Consider the following 17,707-nt stretch of genomic DNA (forward strand, 5'->3'; position numbering starts at 1 on the left):
TTTTTTGGTTTGCATCTTAACCAAACTGACATGAAGGGGACTCTTCATTAGCTCAGCACCTGAAGCAGCCTATAAACCTCTTCTGATGCCAGCACTGGATGGTGAGGTTGTTATGGGGGGGAAAACATTCAGGTGTGTGTGGCGACAACCGTGGAAGTGAGTATTGGACGTTATGTTCTACCAACTGATTATATTTGACGTACACAAATATTTTATAAATATACAAACAAATATATAAATATTATTGCAGGTGCTGATACAACGTTTTCATAATATTTACTGTAGTGAAGCTGCTAGCTCTTAGCTTTACCGCAGTGAGCTGTTGTGATTTATTCACTTTATTTCAAACTGCACAACTCAAGGCCCACCTTGTTGTGTTTCTGTTAAGGTTTACCGAGGCAAAAGGTAGCTCAGAAATCGAATAAATAGTTATAATCATAGCAGTTTGGAACACGGCTGCCCACGGAGGCTTCTCGCAGCGTTTCTCAGGTTTTCATCATGGTTGAGCTATTCAGGATGATTCTGCAGCCAATCTGCTGCTTACATGTTTATCTTGGAAACAGGTAGAAACTTCCAGTTCTTGGCAAGCAGTTTGGAAGGAGCCTGTTAAACCGAAACAGGTGGTGGTGCTGCTTTCCTCCCCCTCTGCTAAAACCATCTTCTCCGTCATTTCATCCCATGCGAACATGAGAAGAGACTCGGGAAGACACCTCAGCTGCGTGGATGCGACAGCCCAGCGGCTGCCTTGGTTTGTTCAGTCTTAAAATATATGTATATATACATTTTTATATGTCCTAAAACAAGCATGATTTTTTTTTCTGTTTGAAGAGTATGTAGATTTAATTAAGCATCACATCGTAAAGCCATGTAGATGCAGCCGAATATCCATTTACCATCAGCGCAAACTGCAGACACACAGCTGACTGACTGCACACATGGGTTTGGCTGGCGCGTTACTACAAACAAAGAAGTTTCAGCTTAAGCAAACAAAAAACCCTTAAAACCCTACAGTAATGATCACTTGTTAACCAAGCGAAAATACCAAACCCTCCACTTTGAATTTGGGCAGCACCAAACAAAATTGACCGATGAAAACAGGTGCAATGACAGTCTCCAGGGCAAAAGTAAAGCAGTTTCTTACACCTTTTGTTTAGTTTCTTGCATTTTTAGATGAATATGCTTATTTTCCTATGTAAAAGTACAGATTGCATCTTGTTGGATCACAGGAGTAAGTCATCAGCTTTCCAGAGGTGAAGCACAGAACAAATGGCCCCTTGGTTGTCACTTCATGTGCTGCTGGCAGCTCGGGGGTCACCGAGGGCAGGGCATCAAAAACAGAGGGTCCCCTTTCTCTTGTCCATTGCTAAAGATTAGGCACGAGCAGTTAATATGACTCTTGGATGGATATTTTTCATTAATGGTGTACAACTAACTTTTTTCCTGTCCGTCTTGTCATTTGAGATGCTCGAAGACCAATGTGTGGAGCAGGGTGTTCGGAAACCTCCCACGGAGCCCAACGCTGAGGGGAGGAATTGCCCGCGAGGGGGGAAGTTTCCCCTGATGTAATTTATCTGCTTTCCTTTCCTTCTTATGAATGGTTCGAGACCACTTCTGTCTTGCTTTTTTGAAACGTACGTATGGTTTAGTTGGGCCAAAGCGTGGCTTTGAAGCCGGAGAAAATGCTTCAAAAGGCAGCTGGTGTTTTAAGTTGAATTTTTAATGCTGAGGCGGTTTGGCAGGAGAGCTGCTCTGCAGTTCGGGGAGGGCGGTGTGGAGGGGAGGAGGGCCAGGACAAGACACCCATGCATAAGTTATGTTCATTCTTTTTCTTTATTAATGCTGTCAAATTCCCAGGAATAGTTGTTAGCATTTCTAGCCAAGCAAAATTAATATGAGGTTGTTTTTTTTAAACTCGCTGCCAGTTTGAAGCTCTCAGCATATACGTTGGCAAATCAACCTTGTATCCTACAGGAAAAGAGTCGGTGCGTTCTTGGAAAGCAAGGCATTTTTGTGCTGTCTTGACCAAGGTGGCCATGGAGGTGTCAGGGGCTGTGAATGTGTCTGGTGTTGCCGTGACGGGAGAACGGTCTCATCAAAAACATCTGGAGATGTTCAGCAGTGGCAAGGCACTGTTCTTAAAAGCAGTAATTAAAAAAATAAAAAGGATATTAAGACCTATATCCAAAGAGTCCTGCCAGGGAAGAGCTGGTGGAAGTGAGGAATGTGTCCATGACGGCAGGGGACATGTCCATGTGTTGGGATGGCCAAGCCTTGTTGTGGTCTACAAAGCAGCCACTGGAATCCATGTCTTCTTGAAGACATTGATGGGCCTTGATTCTGTTCCTTACATTAATTAAGGAGCTAATGGCCTGACAGTTGCCTTGAGGCTTCAGGGCGATGCTGATGTGCTGCTTCCCACCTGCTTTGGGGCAGAACACCAGTGGTTTGGTGCCTTGCTGGAGCAGTAGGAAGTTACCACCAGAATGACAGAACGTCAGGGGTTGAAGGGCCCTGGAAAGCTCATCCAGTGCAATCCCCCCAGAGCAGGAACACCCAGATGAGGTTACACAGGAAGGTGTCCAGGGGTTGGAATGTCTGCACAGAAGGAGACTCCACAACCCCCCTGGGCAGCCTGGGCCAGGCTCTGCCACACTCACCGGGAAGAAATTTCTTCTCATATTTAAGTGGAACCTCCTGTGTTCCAGTTTGAACCCATTGCCCCTTGTCCTGTCACTGGTTGTCACCAGAAGAGCCTGGCTCCATCCTCCTGACACTCCCCCTTTCCATATTGATCCCCATGAATGAGTCCCCCCTCAGTGTCCTCTTGTCCAGCTCCAGAGCCCCAGCTCCCTCAGCCTTTCCTCACACGGGAGATGCTCCACTCCCTGCAGCATCTTGGTGGCTGCGCTGGACTCTCTCCAGCAGTTCCCTGTCCTGCTGGAACTGAGGGGCCACAGCTGGACACAAGATTCCAGGTGTGGTCTCCCCAGGGCAGAGCAGAGGGGCAGGAGAACCTCTCTGACCTACTGACCACCCCCTTCTAACCCACCCCAGGTACCATTGGCTTCCTGGCCACAAGGGCCAGTGCTGGCTCATGGTCACCCTGCTGTCCCCAGCACCCCCAGGTCCCTTTCCCCTACACTGCTCTCTAATAGGTCATTCCCCAACTTGCACTGGAATGATGGTGCTGGGACGGTGGGGGCAGAGCCGGGAGCGCGGCTGCTGGGGGCCGTCTGCTGGCAGAGCACCAACGAGACCGAATATTTCGTTTTTATGATGATATTACAGTCCAAATCATTTCCAGACTCCTGAGAATGTGAAACAGGATGATGTGAAAAACATAAGGTTCCTGGAGTTTTGAGTGCTTTCGATGCTCTTCTGGATAAATGGAGCAGAAAAGTCTGCCAACTTCTCTTTGAGGTTTCAGAGGCATTATTATATTCTGTAGTTATTATATTGTCGTAGCTCCAACAATCCACAGTAAAACTGAGCCATATTCTGCTGAGTGTTGTACATGTGGAGAATAACGGATTATCTGTGGTGTTGAGAGCTTGGTTTGAGGTCCATGTTGTAGGAATTCACGCAAAATGTTTACGCACGGATTTTCATACTGGTTTTTTAGCAAAGAGATTATCAAATAGCTAAATAACATAAAGTAGACAGCAGTTTTATAGAGCAAATTGATACTACTTTACACACATTAAAAAAAAAAAAGGAGAATCAAAAGCATTAGTTGGGTAAATAAAGGGAGAAATGTGAAATTGCACTTAATTTCTAGCAAACTGCATCCAAAACTGAGTCTTCCTTTTTGTTTTGTCTTGTCTTGTTTTGTTTTGTTTTGTTTTAGTTTTCCGCCTCCGTGTCCCTCCTCTTCTCTGCCGCTTTCCGATCAGTAATTACTGGCCTTCAGTTGTTAGCAATTAATCAGAAAATGAATGGGGGCACGTGAAGCCCTTTGGTCTTTTTGCAAAGGCGCATTCTGGCCAAAGCAGACCTGGTGTCTGTGACCATTCCTGGGGCATCACAAGTTCCGTTTTCTTCAACCTTATTCTGGAAGGGCACTAACAAAGTATTTTCACTGTCGTTTGCAGCACGAACAAGGATACTGGGGAATTTGCTCTTTCCTCATATCTGGGTGGCAGAATCACTCTGGTTTTCTCTTTTTCTGTTGTCTCAGGTTCTCGTGTGTTTTGATATTTCTACAATTTTCTCTCTTTCTCCTGCTTTGTGGCACATCCAACCTCTCACTAGAAGACTGTGCAGTTGAGTTTTAGCATTGAGAAGTTTCTCATTCTGGGGCCCACCTGTATTTCCAGCTTCCAGAGAAAAAGGAGAAGAAAGTAGCAAGGGAACAAATACATTTTTGTTTGCGGGTGGTTTTTCTTTTTCTGTTTGCTCGCTTTGCTCTTCGGTGCCCTGCAAGCGTGAGCTGCCATTGAAAATCAAATGAATTCTCAATTGCTTCCTTCCAATTCAATAAGTGGAGGAAAGCAGAAACCTGCCGCTGTCACTGGAAGGAAGGGGGGCAGAGGAAGGTGCAGGTTCAGCAGCAAGTGGTTTCCTTTCCCCCTTTCCATGGGGACACGGGACTGTGCCCTGGGGACGTGGAGGAGGAGCCTCACCTCCACCATCCCAGAGGCGCGAGGATGACTCGTCTACCATGGGCTTGGCTGGTTTTCGTGCTCCCTGACATTTCCCACTTAATGTACAGCATTTTCCTCTCACCAGACTTTTATGGATTCTTTCTTTTAGAGGTTTGAGCAACTTTGCACCCCCATTGCGTTTCTAGAGGTGATGAGGATGTGTTTTTGTTATGGCTGGTAGGAATCTTTTCACCTTTATTAGAGCAGACAAAATGATGGAGTCTGACTCCACACTGAATCATAGAATCACAGAATGGTTTGGGTTGGAAGGGACCTTAGAGCTCCCCCAGTGCCCCCCCTGTCATGAGCAGGGACATCTTCACCAGCTCAGGGTGCTCAGAGCCCCGTCCAGCCTGGCCTGGGATGTCTCCAGGGATGGTTCATCCACCACCTCTCTGGGTAACCTGGGCCAGGCTCTCACCACCCTCAGGGCAACAATTTCTTCCTTATATCTAATCTAGGTCTCCCTTCTTTCAGTTTAAAGCTGTCACTATGGACCATTGTAAAAAGCCCCTCTCCAGCTTTCCTGTAGGTCCCTTTAGGTACTGGAAGGTGCTATAAGGTCAGTTGGGCTGGACAAGCCAAACTCTCTCAATGTTTTGAATTTCGTTTGGTTGGTTTTTTTTTTTCTAAGGTAGATATTATGAGTACTCACAGGTAGGTATTACGAGTATTCACGTCTGTAATTTTTCTCACTGTAATTTCCCGTTTCTGTCCCGCAGCGGGGCCGAGCGCTGGGCCTGCGAGCTGCGCGGGGGCGCGGAGGAGCTGCCGGAGCCGCTGCGGCAGTGCGCGGCCTGGCTGCGCGCCTACTTCTGCGACCCGGCGAGGACAGCCCGCCTGCCCCTGCCGCCCTTCCACCACCCGCTGCTCCGCCGAGGTCAGTGCCCTCCCCGCGCCCGCCCGTCCTGCTGGGGCCGGCTCCCGGCTCCCCAATTCCGCGCCAGTGCTGATTGCAATGATGCGGTTCAGCCCCCCCGTAGTTGCTGGCTGAAAGGTTTGGGTATGAACACAGCTGAAGGGCAGAAGGCTTTTTGGGAAGGTCGTTATGGACATAAAATAGCTTTTTTGGGGGGTTGAGGGTTAGACATAGAATCGTAGAATTATTTTGGCTGGAAGGGACCCTCAAGGTTATGGAGTCCAACCATAACCCACCCCTGGCACTGCCCTGTGTCCTGAGAACCTCATGTCCGTCTGTCCAGCCCTCCAGGGATGGTGACTCCAGCACTGCCCTGGGCAGCCTGTTCCAATGCCCCACAGCCCTTTGGGGAAGAAATTGTTCCCAGATCCAACCTCAGCCTCCCCTGGCGCAACTTGAGGCCGTTTCCTCTGGTCCTGTCAAGTCCAACTGTGTTCCATGGACGCCTCACCAGTGCCATGGAATCAGTCAAGGATAGGTTGTATAAGTGTTTCGATTCCTCAGAGTTATCATAGATACTATTTGGATTTGTTTTCAAGCAAAGAACAAGTATTTTTACAAAGAAGTTATGCTACTCATGTCTTTAGATAAAAACAAGACCTGAGAAAAGTTTCTCCTGACCATTCCCCATTTGCTGGCTGTGTTCCTGAAGACTTGATAACAGAAGTCAATCACTTGAAATGAAGTAGATCTCATTAAACAAAATCTCAGAAGTCTGCTTTCTGCAGTACTTTCTGGTCTGTCCATGAATATCATCGTTTCCCAGCGAATCAAAGCATCCGTTTCATAGATCTACTTTTTAATTGAAGTAGATTCCATAATAATACAGCACCAGAAAGGCACTAGTATCCTCTACCTGACATGAAGTAAGATAGCCCTGGTTTTGTATAAACTCTAAGTTATATTTACTTTTTCTTCTTTTGTGTTTTTTAAATAGGGGTGCATAGGTTTGTATTTTAAGGCACAGGGACCGTACATCAGTACCTGTGTAAAGCAATGGCCATTGTTACCCGTGGAAGGGATGGGCTGTTTGACAGGAACGTCTCTGCAGGTGATATCTCCAAGAACTCAGCTGTCTGCTGTTAATTACTGGTTTTATTCAAATTCCTATAAATAGCAGGTTTCTTCTTGCTGTCACACTTTCTTATTCTTAATTAGCTAATGGCAGCTGCAAGTAAAACAACAACATGAGAATGCAGTTGTTGTGCAGCACATTCTGCAGATAACGAGGCTGTTGCTTTTGGGAGGTGGGAGGGTTATAATACATTTTGTGAGCCCTGCACAGCACCTTTGTTTTAATTATGAGCTCTGTACTTTATTCTTCCATGCGATGAACATTTCTCAATGTGACATCTTTCATAGCCAAATTACAGGGTGGATACTGAGTAGCTTTAAAGTAAATTGTGTATTGTACTATCTCCCTTTAACTTTGACACAAACATCATTTTTATCAACTACTAAAAGAATTAATGCAGAAGTTTTAGTGAAACCATCCGATGAATGTGTTGGAGAATGAGACCTAATGACGCTATGAGGAATTGCCAAAGTCTTCATGAAGGTTTGGCCTTCTAGGTGATGAAATTATCATTGGAGGACTTTTTTATTAGCTGGGATGAAATTAAGACCTGTGTTGAGAAAACTTTAGGATTGGGGTGAACACAAGTGGGCAAAGTTGAATGGGAAATAGTTGGTGCTGCTGCTCCTTCTGTCTTTGAATAGCATCAGGGAAATCCCACTTCTCAGTTATCCACCAGAAGACAACCAAATATTTCAAGTAATGCTTGTGATAATTTTCCTAAATGGATTACTGAATTCCTTTTAGCTTGGATAGTTATAACATGTGAAGGTTCAAGGTTCTGTTTTATTTAGTTCAGTTATTTGTTCTTCGACTGGGACCAGGTGCGTGTGTTTTATGAGGGGGAGGCACATACGTAATGGAAATGCTAATGAAGAATAAATTGGCTCAAGTCACAACAATGTGATAGCGTTTCTTTTCTCCTAGTAATACTTTCAGACAATAGAAAAAATTGGTAGTGGAAGAAATGTGGAAATACATGCCAAAAATGTGAAGAAACTATTTTTTAAAGTTACTTAGTAGAAAGGTAAGGTGAAAAACGCATTATAATGGTTTACATTGTACACTTCAATTTATCTGCAAGTCAGAATTGCGGTGCTACTAAATTAGAAATTTGGTTATTATATTTATTTACTTTTTCACATTTACATTTGAAAGTGCCTGTTCATTTCTCCAGGCACTTAAAATGCAGAATAAACATCAGTGAGAGCATGAGGATCCGAAGCCGGGAAGGCGTTTTCTCATCACGCTGATTCTCTTACATCTCTGTTGATCAGCAGCTCTCCTAGCGAGCCATCAAAACCTCTGGCCCTTCTTTTCTCCCCTTCCCATAAACATGACCACTTTTAGTGTGGTTCTTTGAAATGAGGCGACTCGAGTTCAGTCATCAAGTGCTTTTGTGCTCAGGAGTGACTATTGGATATTTTCTTTCTTTGTCAGTGCTTAATATCTTTGTTTTTTCCTGTGGTAGCATCATCCGAGGACAGGAAGGGTTTTGCTGATGCCGAACACATTAAAGAGGTTCCTCATTTAACAAAAAGGTGTAAAGTGCTTTTGGGATGAAGCACTTCTCAATTCACGGTCCATTTTCTGCAGCTACTTTTGTGCTTACTGGCTCTCCAGTTTGCCATATGCACCCAATACTGTTTTTAAAATGTAGTTGAAAAGCTGGAGTTCTCACCAGTTTGTGTCACAGCCTGTGCTCAATGCAGAATTTCATCGAGCAAAGACAAAGTTGGTTTTTCCCGCTTCTCTGCAGCATAACTTCAAGGTGTTGCACCTTGGAAAAACCACTGAACATTTATAATGGAAAGGGATTAGTTAGTCTTAAGGTGTCATGATCATTAGCCCTCTTTATTTGAAGAAAATTGAACCTATTATTGTTTTGAAGCCTCTGCATGAGTTTGTTGATTTGTGGGTCTGTGCGGTGGAAAAGGCAATGCTGAAATGGGCCAGCTGTGAATTTCCTGACTTTTCTCCGATTGTGCTTTATAGCGGCGGTGCTGCGGTTGCACAACGCGCTGCAGGGCTGGACGGTGGTGCAGGAGGGTTGTGTGTTCGCAGACCAGATGGCTCATTAGAGCAATGGGAGCGGAGGAAATTGGAGAGTTTCCCTTTGCCTTGTGACGAGCAGCAGCCCCTGGCTCTGCTCTGCGTGCCACAGCGCCGGCCTCACCCATGGAGTGCTTTCGCCTTGCAAAAAGCACGCTTTTCTATGCTCGGGTCTGGAATTCCTCAGTTGGCTCCTTGTACCGGAGGCGTAGACCTGACACAAAGCTGGGCCTTAGGGCTCAGTCACAGAATCCCAGGATGTCAGGGATGGGAAGGGCCCTGGAAAGCTCATCCAGTGCAATCCCCCCATGGAGCAGGAACACCCAGATGAGGTTACACAGGAAGGTGTCCAGGCGGGTTGGAATGTCTGCACAGAAGGAGACTCCACAACCCCCCTGGGCAGCCTGGGCCAGGCTCTGCCACCCTCACCGGGAACAAGTTTCTTCTCATATTTAAGTGGAACCTCCTGTGTTCCAGTTTGCACCCATTGCCCCTTGTCCTATCATTGGTTGTCACCAGAAGAGCCTGGCTCCATCCTCCTGACACTCCCCCTTTCCATATTGATCCCCAGGAATGAGTCCCCCCTCAGTGTCCTCTTGTCCAGCTCCAGAGCCCCAGCTCCCTCAGCCTTTCCTCACACGGGAGATGCTCCACTCCCTGCAGCATCTTGGTGGCTGCGCTGGACTCTCTCCAGCAGTTCCCTGTCCTGCTGGAACTGAGGGGCCACAACTGGACACAAGATTCCAGGTGTGGTCTCCCCAGGGCAGAGCAGAGGGGCAGGAGAACCTCTCTGACCTACTGACCACCCCCTTCTAACCCACCCCAGGTCCCATTAGCTTCCTGGCCACAAGGGCCCAGTGCTGGCTCATGGTCACCCTGCTGTCCCCAGGACCCCCAGCTCCCTTTCCCCTACACTGCTCTGCAACAGGTTGTTCCCCAACTTATACTGGGACCTGGAGTCCAGCTCAGTCTCCCTATTTCTTCCAATAAGCTGTGATTTATGCCAGGAATGAGGGCTCTGCAGGTCTGCGAGCATCTCGGTGTCACTTTGCAAACCAAAGGCAGAGAAAAGCTGCGCAAAAAGGTGAAGGAGGAACAACCCGAGGATGGAGATGAGAGGTGAGCTTTGCCAGCCATATTAGCAGCTGAGGTTCCCCGTGCATAATGGATGTTACTCATCCAAGAAGGGATATTGATGAAAAACCTCATACATAATGGGAGCTGAGAGGCTTCAAAGAAACAGGTAGTACCTCCGTGCTCCCTGCAAGATGCTCCGTACCCAGGCCTGTAATCAATAATTACCCTGTGATTTCCTGGGAGCCTTCTCCTCCAGAAACTCAAAGTCCCTGCCAAAGGATTGCAAAGCACTCCATAAAATGCCTATTTGGGGCTGAAAAAGCTGTTCACTTTGTGTGGAGTTGGACTCGCCTTGGTTCCCGCGTCCCACGCTCGCCCGTCCTGCCCGGGCGCTGTTGGATCCCTCCAGAAAACACCTGTGCAGAAAATCCGTCACTTAATTGCGTTCGCATTGCTCCTTCACCTTCCTGCCCGTGGGGCGCAGGAGCATCTCTTTGTTTTATTGCTTTTGCGCTTTTTTTATTTAAAAATCGGCAGCAAATTAAGAATGAAAAGCAGATTTTGTGCGTTCTGGCTGCAACTTGGCCAAAGCCAAGGTTTGGTTGGTTGGTTTTCCTCTGGTTAGAATGCTCAGATCACAAGTTTTCTGGAGCTTGTGGGGCTGTTAATTTGCTGACTTCGGAGACTGCAAATTTAGCATCCCATGAATTTTTATGTTTAAAAAAAGTGGCTTTAATGCCTATGCCGCTCGCTTTAATTGCAGCGCGCAGTACAACCTCAAAGTAAATTTTTCTCACATCCATTTTAGCCAAAGACTTTTACAATATGTAAAGATTCTTTGAATAAGAAAAGAATTTTTGGTATTAAGATGAATACAGATCTGTTTTTCCCTTTAAAAAATCATGCAAATCATTGACTGTGTTGCAATAAGTCCTGGTAAAGCTGGAAAGTTTGCAGCTCCAGGTGCGAGTTTATGGATGGCAACTCTGTGCTCACATTCATTGGGAAAGAAGTAGTTGGTAAAAACGTCATTCTTGAAAGCATTAGAATGAGTAAAGGGCTTCTCAGGAGCTGCAGGAGCAGAGGGGGAAGGTCTGAGGCTCAAAGGGGAGAAAGTGTGGGAGAAATGGCTGAGAGTAGCAGGAGGACACTCGGGTGTGCGGGTCGGTCCCCAGGTCGCTGCGTGGGTTGTTTTATATAATGGAAAAATGTGCAACGCGATGTTTGGGTGATTTGCAGCCTTGAAGAGAACGGGAGAAAACGGGACTTAAGGGTGAGGAATGGAAAGGATGAATTTGGCTTTTGAACTCTTTCGCTGAGCTCTAGGTAAATTAGGTCGTTAGTAGAAACTATAAGCATTAAGTACATCTTAAACTTAAGAGTTTTCTGCTCACTCCTAGAATGATGTTAGCAAGACAGTAAATGCTAAAGTGAATTAAATCTTCACAATTTTAGTGTCTTTATTAACATGTAATTCTTAAAGTGATTGCCTATGGATATGAGAGATATCTATAGAGACATATATATGTCAGTCCTATGTAGTTTTAACTTTCTTCAATCCTGTGCATGACTTATAGCTTCTTTTTGCCCTTTTAAAATAAATTGTACCTGTGCTTAAATGACTTTTTAAATACAATTTAGTATACATAAATACATACGCAATATCAAAACCGTGCTAGGTAGCTGGAGCTCACTAGGATGACTTGCAGCCAAATAGGGCGCTAAAGCAAGACAAGTGGGTTTGGGTTTGTCTGGAGCTTCTCCACATACATATTTCCATACTGCAGGGACATACGTGTACAGGAGCAACGTATTCACTTAGTGCCGTGGTGGTTTTTTATTCTGAAGTGTTGTAAATGCCAGATTCAGAGCAGATCCATCCTCAATAGGAAAAGCGGCAAACTCAGCCTACACAAAGACCTCCCCAGCCCCCTGGTCCCAGTGTCGTCTCTCCAGTTTGACCTTATTTCCGGCAAAAATGCAAAATTCATTAAACTTAAGCTGGGAAAGTATAAACCTACCAGTATTACCAAATTAAAACTGTATTTTCAGAATCAAATTGTGCTGTTGGGTAACGTGCTGAGGAGGCGGCAAATCTTGCCCTTTCCTGGACGAGTGCAAAATGTCGTTCTTACCGTTTATTTATGCAGCGATTTGTGAAATTCTCTCAATTTTGTAGTAGAGATTCAATTTGCTAAAGAAAAAAAGAATTGAGAAATGTTCCTGACTTTCCGTTTTTCATTCCTGCAGCTTCATCAGACATGCAAATACATTGCTGGTTAGGCTCTTAGAAAATATTCTTTTAAAGTAATGTGGAATAATCTGCTCGCAAACGTTAGTACTTCACATATCTGGACATGGCAGATTCAAGTGCAAAGAGATGACAAGCTTTCGCATTTCTGTCTGCCAACACAAAATTCAAATTCCGGAGACTGGCACCTTCTTTTATTACCATGTCGTGTGAGAAGAGTTTTGCTAAGCAGAAAGTCACTGTTTTGCTAGACGTTTAATGGATTTTTACAATCCAATACTTTCCTACATTTTTTTTTTTTCAAACAGAAATCAATCCTCTCCAACCTTCAAAGATGAGAACGACAAAATCCAAAAGGAACCCAGTCTCAAATTCTTTCTCCAGCCCGGTCGGCCCATTGCTTTGTATCAACTATTTGTATTTAAAATCAAAACTCAACAACAACAGAAGCATTCTGGAGGGAGGTAATTACAAAATGCCTGACCCAGTTGCTCTTGAATTCGGAGCTAAACTCCCATCATTTTCAGTGGAAGCTTGTGTGGGTTCAAGTCTATGTTAAGAATTACTCTTAATTTGAGTTTACTGCTTATAGGGTAAATTGTCTATATACATATAAGCTGTTTCTGACAATTCTCAGACCCTACAAGGTGCAAATGTCATTTTTGCCACTGTCCCTGGCCAAGCGATGTGGGTGCATGGTGGGTTTTTGGTGGAGCCTTATGGAGTAACCACGGCCCGAGGTGGGACCTTGGAAACCCTCTGGGTCTGGGGGACAGCCAGAAGGTCGGTTAGTAAAAACATCCATTGGATTTTCAGTAGGATAATCCTTTTTTGTCAATGTTCTTCACATTAATTACAAATAGGTCACAGTCAGATTAAAGGAGTATTATCTAAATAGTTTATTTTTGGGGTAAGGGTGGGTAGAAGATCCACAGCTCATGTTCACCACATAAGGCCAAAACCTTCCTTGCTCTTGGAGAATTTGGGGATATTGGAGCAAGTTGTGACTCTGAAATAGCTGTAGAGACGTGTGAATGTTGAAATTGCTCCCAAACCAGGCTTTGTTTCTGGAGGGCAAGGTTTGTGTTTGGTGTCTTATGCTTTTTCGTATGAATTCGCTGCCCTCTGATCAGGATGGCTCTGGTGGGGTGGGAGAAGATGCAAGTGCAATATCTGAGATATATAGATATATATATATATATATACACACACACATATATATATATCTTTGCTATGCCCGTGACATCCCGGTTGGACCAAAGTCAGGATGGTTTCACTGTAATCCGCAGCTGTAAAACCTGCTTCTTTATAAAGTCGCTATTTTCAAAATCGGATCCTTCCTCCCTCCATGAAACAAAAGGAAGAAGTTGACCACGCTATAAGAAATACCTTGGCCAACCTGGTAACTTTTGGCATTACTGCTTGTATATGTGATTCAGATAAAAAGGTAAGAATTGATGGTAGAATAAAACAAATAGCAATGTGGGACAGAGGTTTCTTGTATCCAGAGTCATGTGTTCACCATCTTCGCTCAGAGCCCCCGACCTCGGCCACCTGCTCGCATGGTGGACCTGTGAGGAATAAGTTTAATTTAATTCATTTTTCCTTTGATTTGTTTGCTTGGTTGCCACACATGCAGCCCCACGTAACCTTTGCACCCCTACTTAATAAAAAACCATATCATCAAGATGAAAGGATTTTATAAATATAGCCCCCGCGCCTATTTTATTAATGAACTTTCATCCAAGTTTACTTAATTCTTCTTATTGATGGGAAATATCGTCAATACTCATATACCTGTTTGGTATTTCAAAGGTAATGTGTTTAATGTGATTGCTACTATGACGATCACCTTGTTTCTAAATACCATTGTTAGTTTTTTTCAGGAAATGGAAATGTAGTGGCATTTACAAAGGCCTGTAAGGGGATAGATACATAGATCAACTCATCTGGGGAGAACCCATTTTCTAATATAGATACTTTGCTGCTGCTTGACCCCAGGATGCCCCTTTCTGACCTATTTCCAGGACGTTTTGCTGTATCTCCTTTCAGAGTTTGTGACCGCAGGAGCTGACCAGTATATTCTGGGAAAAAACAGCGACTTCTTAACTGCAAAAACATACTTTTCACTAGAAATTTGCATCCCACACTCTTCTCGGAATAAAATATGCAAGAACCAACATAAATGGCATACTCTTTTTTTTTTTTCTTTCTTTTTTTTTCCCCATGAATTGGGCCTTTGATGATCAAGAGGAGTCAGTGTTAAAGGACATCCCTAGAAGGCTGTAGAAATTGTTCCTATTTATGACAAATGTAAAATAGTACAAATCTAGCTGAATGTGATGGTGTCATTAGTTTGTGAATCGCATCCTTGAAAATAACTGTGGAGGAGCCAAATCGGTTTAAAAGAAGATAACAAAATGGTTTAAGCTACTTAGGTTGAATGCCAATTATATTTTAATATTCAACTGAGCATATTTTACTAAGAAAAAAGGCAGCGTCGACGCATGCATAACTCATTGGCAGCGTCGACCAGCTGTGCCACTCTTCTCTTCGAATCACTTTGTGCATTTTAGTAGCATGGTAATTTAGTAGAGAACTACCTGAGTGATGGCATTTTCAATGAGCAGGTAATCTACAGAGAATTTTTATATGGTTATGAGTTCTGTGCTTCAGCCTGGCAACACAAAAATACATCAAGACCAATTACGGTATCAACTTTCAGCGTGATACCCTTGCCACGCAAGTGCATGTATTTCTGCCCCAGGCATTTCAAATTGCATCTAATTTGAAATCTTTGGGGTTTTAATTAAATTTCAGAATATATGGAATTCTTCATTAGTACCTGCTCTGAATAGCAGATTATACTTCTCGCAGTCTCTCGTTAAAGAAGTAGGCTGTGGTAAATAGCATGTTCAAGAACTGATCATTTGTGGTGCCTGGATATTGGGAACAGAAATAGTGAAATGCAAAATAATATCAAAAAGATTATTAGTCCAGAGAGGGACTCTTGATTTGTATTTTAATGGAATTTTACATTTCTCTTAATGATTTGCAAATTGTCCTCTGATTATAAGATGCATTAAGCTTTTCATTTTAATGGAGAGACACAGCCATTAGCAGAGATTTTTTTCTGTCTTCTTTTTAGAGTGCTTCCCTGCAGCAGATAAATATTGAAACCATTAACACCTTTTGATGTACTTTAGAGTGCTGCAGCTTGGGCCAATACATGAATGAACGTGGCCTTTTATATCTTAGCACTTTGCTTGAAGCTCCTCGTTGTCGTTATGTGGGTGAACAATGACCGAAGCCATGCGTTTGCAGGCAAGCGATAAAATTGTGTGTATTTCCCTATAACGAACTTTCCAAACATTTCGGGGAACATCATTCATATTTCATGCAAAACGGAAGAGTAAAGGCAACAAAAGTCAAGATCTGAAATGCAGATTTGGGGGGCTCTGACCTTAACTCTGACCACGCTTTAAGGGAGAGGGATCGCGGCGTCTCTCCGAGGGGGTTTGTTACAGATTCGCACACAACTTCTCGGTGGGGAAGTACACAGGCGTGTTCTTTGTTGCAGACACCAGAATATATGTTTGTCAATCTGAAAGTCAAATTTCCTCCTCGCTTTCAGCTTAGCGTGAACCTTTAACGTTGTATAAACACGTTTGTGCCTGTTCTGATTTCACTGGGTTTGGCGGGGGGTCGGGATGAGGAAACAGACGCTTTTTCGTGGCAGGTTGCAAAGTGTAAGAAGTATTTTCCTGATAATACAGATTATGTAAAATAGCGGGGCTGTTAGGTCAGGTAAATGTCCATTTATTTACCTCACTAACTTATTAAAGTCCCTGTAATATTTTTGAGATGCTTTGGAAAAGTGTATCGTTCTTTCAGAGGTGCAGGACAGGGTGTGTTTAAGCATCTGTGCTCATTTCTCCAACCCCACCTGCTTCTCGCACCCCAAATATTAATTAATAATAACCCTGGGGTCCCCCTCTGCCTTTTGGAGACTTTCCTCTCCACTTTCTCTAACAACTTCCTCCAAAAATGGTGGTTGCGTTAGGGCTGCCTATTAATTTAGCAAACTCTCGTCTCCGATAAACCATCGGAGGTCACTGATAGGACTTCTGGCCTGTTTGCTTCCAGGATGTCTGTTTAAATAATATGAATCTCGGGAATTCAAATTTGCAGTTGGTTTAGCCTTGTGCTGTGTGCCATGGCACCGGTATCAGCCAAGAGCCTGAGTGACTTCATGAGATCACACTTGGTGTCTTCGCCGTTGCTGTGCCGACTGCTTAAAAATGAAAGAAAAAGAGAAAACAAAAAAACCAAAACCAAAGCAAACAAACAAAAATTCTACCTTTGAGGTCGGCGCCAGAAAATTGTAGGAATTAATTGCGCTGCTTTCATATGTGCCTTGAAAAAATGCGGCATCATTTGTGAATTAGTGTTTGTGAAGTGCTCTGTAAGTGTTTAGCTTCACACATTAGATATTTTTAATTCAATAATAAATTAATACAAACTAAAAAGAAAATCGGTGCTTTGATACCTACTTAATTTGTATGCAGTAAGCAAATAGTTACGTTTTATTACAGTTAAGCGATTTAATGAATATTATTTTTAACTTGCATCTTTACAAAGAAACTTACAGAAATCTAAACAAATCGCTATTCATATTTTAGACAAATGAAGTTCTCGTACTCTCTTCACGTAGCGGAGCACATTTGCATTGCATGTGTTATAGATTAATTTTTCTAGGGCAGGTTATCTTTGGCAACACAATCTTCACAAAGCAACTGAGGGTTCGGATTCCTTGATTGAGAGTCATTTGGTAGTGGCTATTTGGGGCTATGTTGAAAAATGGAACAGTAAAAACACTTCATTTTTGTAATTTTAAGTGGAATTATAGAGGAAAATTATAGAGGAAAATTATGCTTGAAGCATCAAAAACTCCGGGAGATGATGGTGCATCCCAGGCTCCCTGGCCCGGTCTCGGCCTGGTCCTCTTGTCCTCAGCCTGCCCAGAGAATCACGAGAATATCTGTGTAGATATAAACCATCATTCTGAAAGTGGTATTTCCAAGAGGTATGCAATTAATTTCTCCAAAATAACCTGGTTTAGTGTTGCCCCGTTTCATGGGTGGATGTAGAATGGGTGAGTCCTCGTGGACTAGGTTGTGGTACACGGTGTAGTAGCCTAAGAGGGGAAATGTGTCTGTGTTTGCAAGACGATGTAACAAATTCCAGTTTGCAGAATCAATTGTACACAAGATGATATCAAAACCCATGGATTTATTCCCATTTACATCACAGGAGCATCTTGGAGCCCTGAGATGATAAAATCTTATAGGACGTATGGATGAAGTTGAGAGCCCACGGCTTCACATTGACTCTGTGGTGGTTCTGGGTTGTGTGTGTGAATGGAAGGCTGGGAGTATTTTAAGCTCCTCCTTTGGGTTTCTCACTTGATTTCTCCAAAGCTGCCCAACTTGTAGGTCAGCAGCACTCCCAGGTTTAGTTTTAAACCTCATGATCCCAAGCCTCAAACCAAAGGTTGTGATGAGTTGGAGATATTGATGTTAGTAAACCTAATTAATAGCTATAAATTGGAGATCTTGCTTTATCAACACCTGCGAGTGAATCCTTTTTCTTCACCTTATATTTTGAGCTCATTAATACCATGACACTTC

At 43.7% G+C, this 17,707-nt stretch overlaps 1 protein-coding gene across 2 annotated transcripts in view; it reads left to right on the plus strand.

The window, feature by feature from the left end:
• MGMT (O-6-methylguanine-DNA methyltransferase) overlaps positions 1-17,707 on the plus strand; it is a 152,257-nt gene that overhangs the window by 114,976 nt on the left and 19,574 nt on the right. For both annotated transcript variants that reach the window (XM_082053791.1, XM_082053792.1), the window contains one exon: positions 5,366-5,523. In XM_082053791.1, coding sequence (XP_081909917.1) covers positions 5,366-5,523 — 158 coding nt within the window. The remainder of the gene's footprint in view (positions 1-5,365; positions 5,524-17,707) is intronic.

The sequence above is a fragment of the Streptopelia decaocto genome, assembly GCF_964273445.1.
Source record: "Streptopelia decaocto genome assembly, chromosome: 5".
Lineage (NCBI taxonomy): Eukaryota > Metazoa > Chordata > Aves > Columbiformes > Columbidae > Streptopelia > Streptopelia decaocto.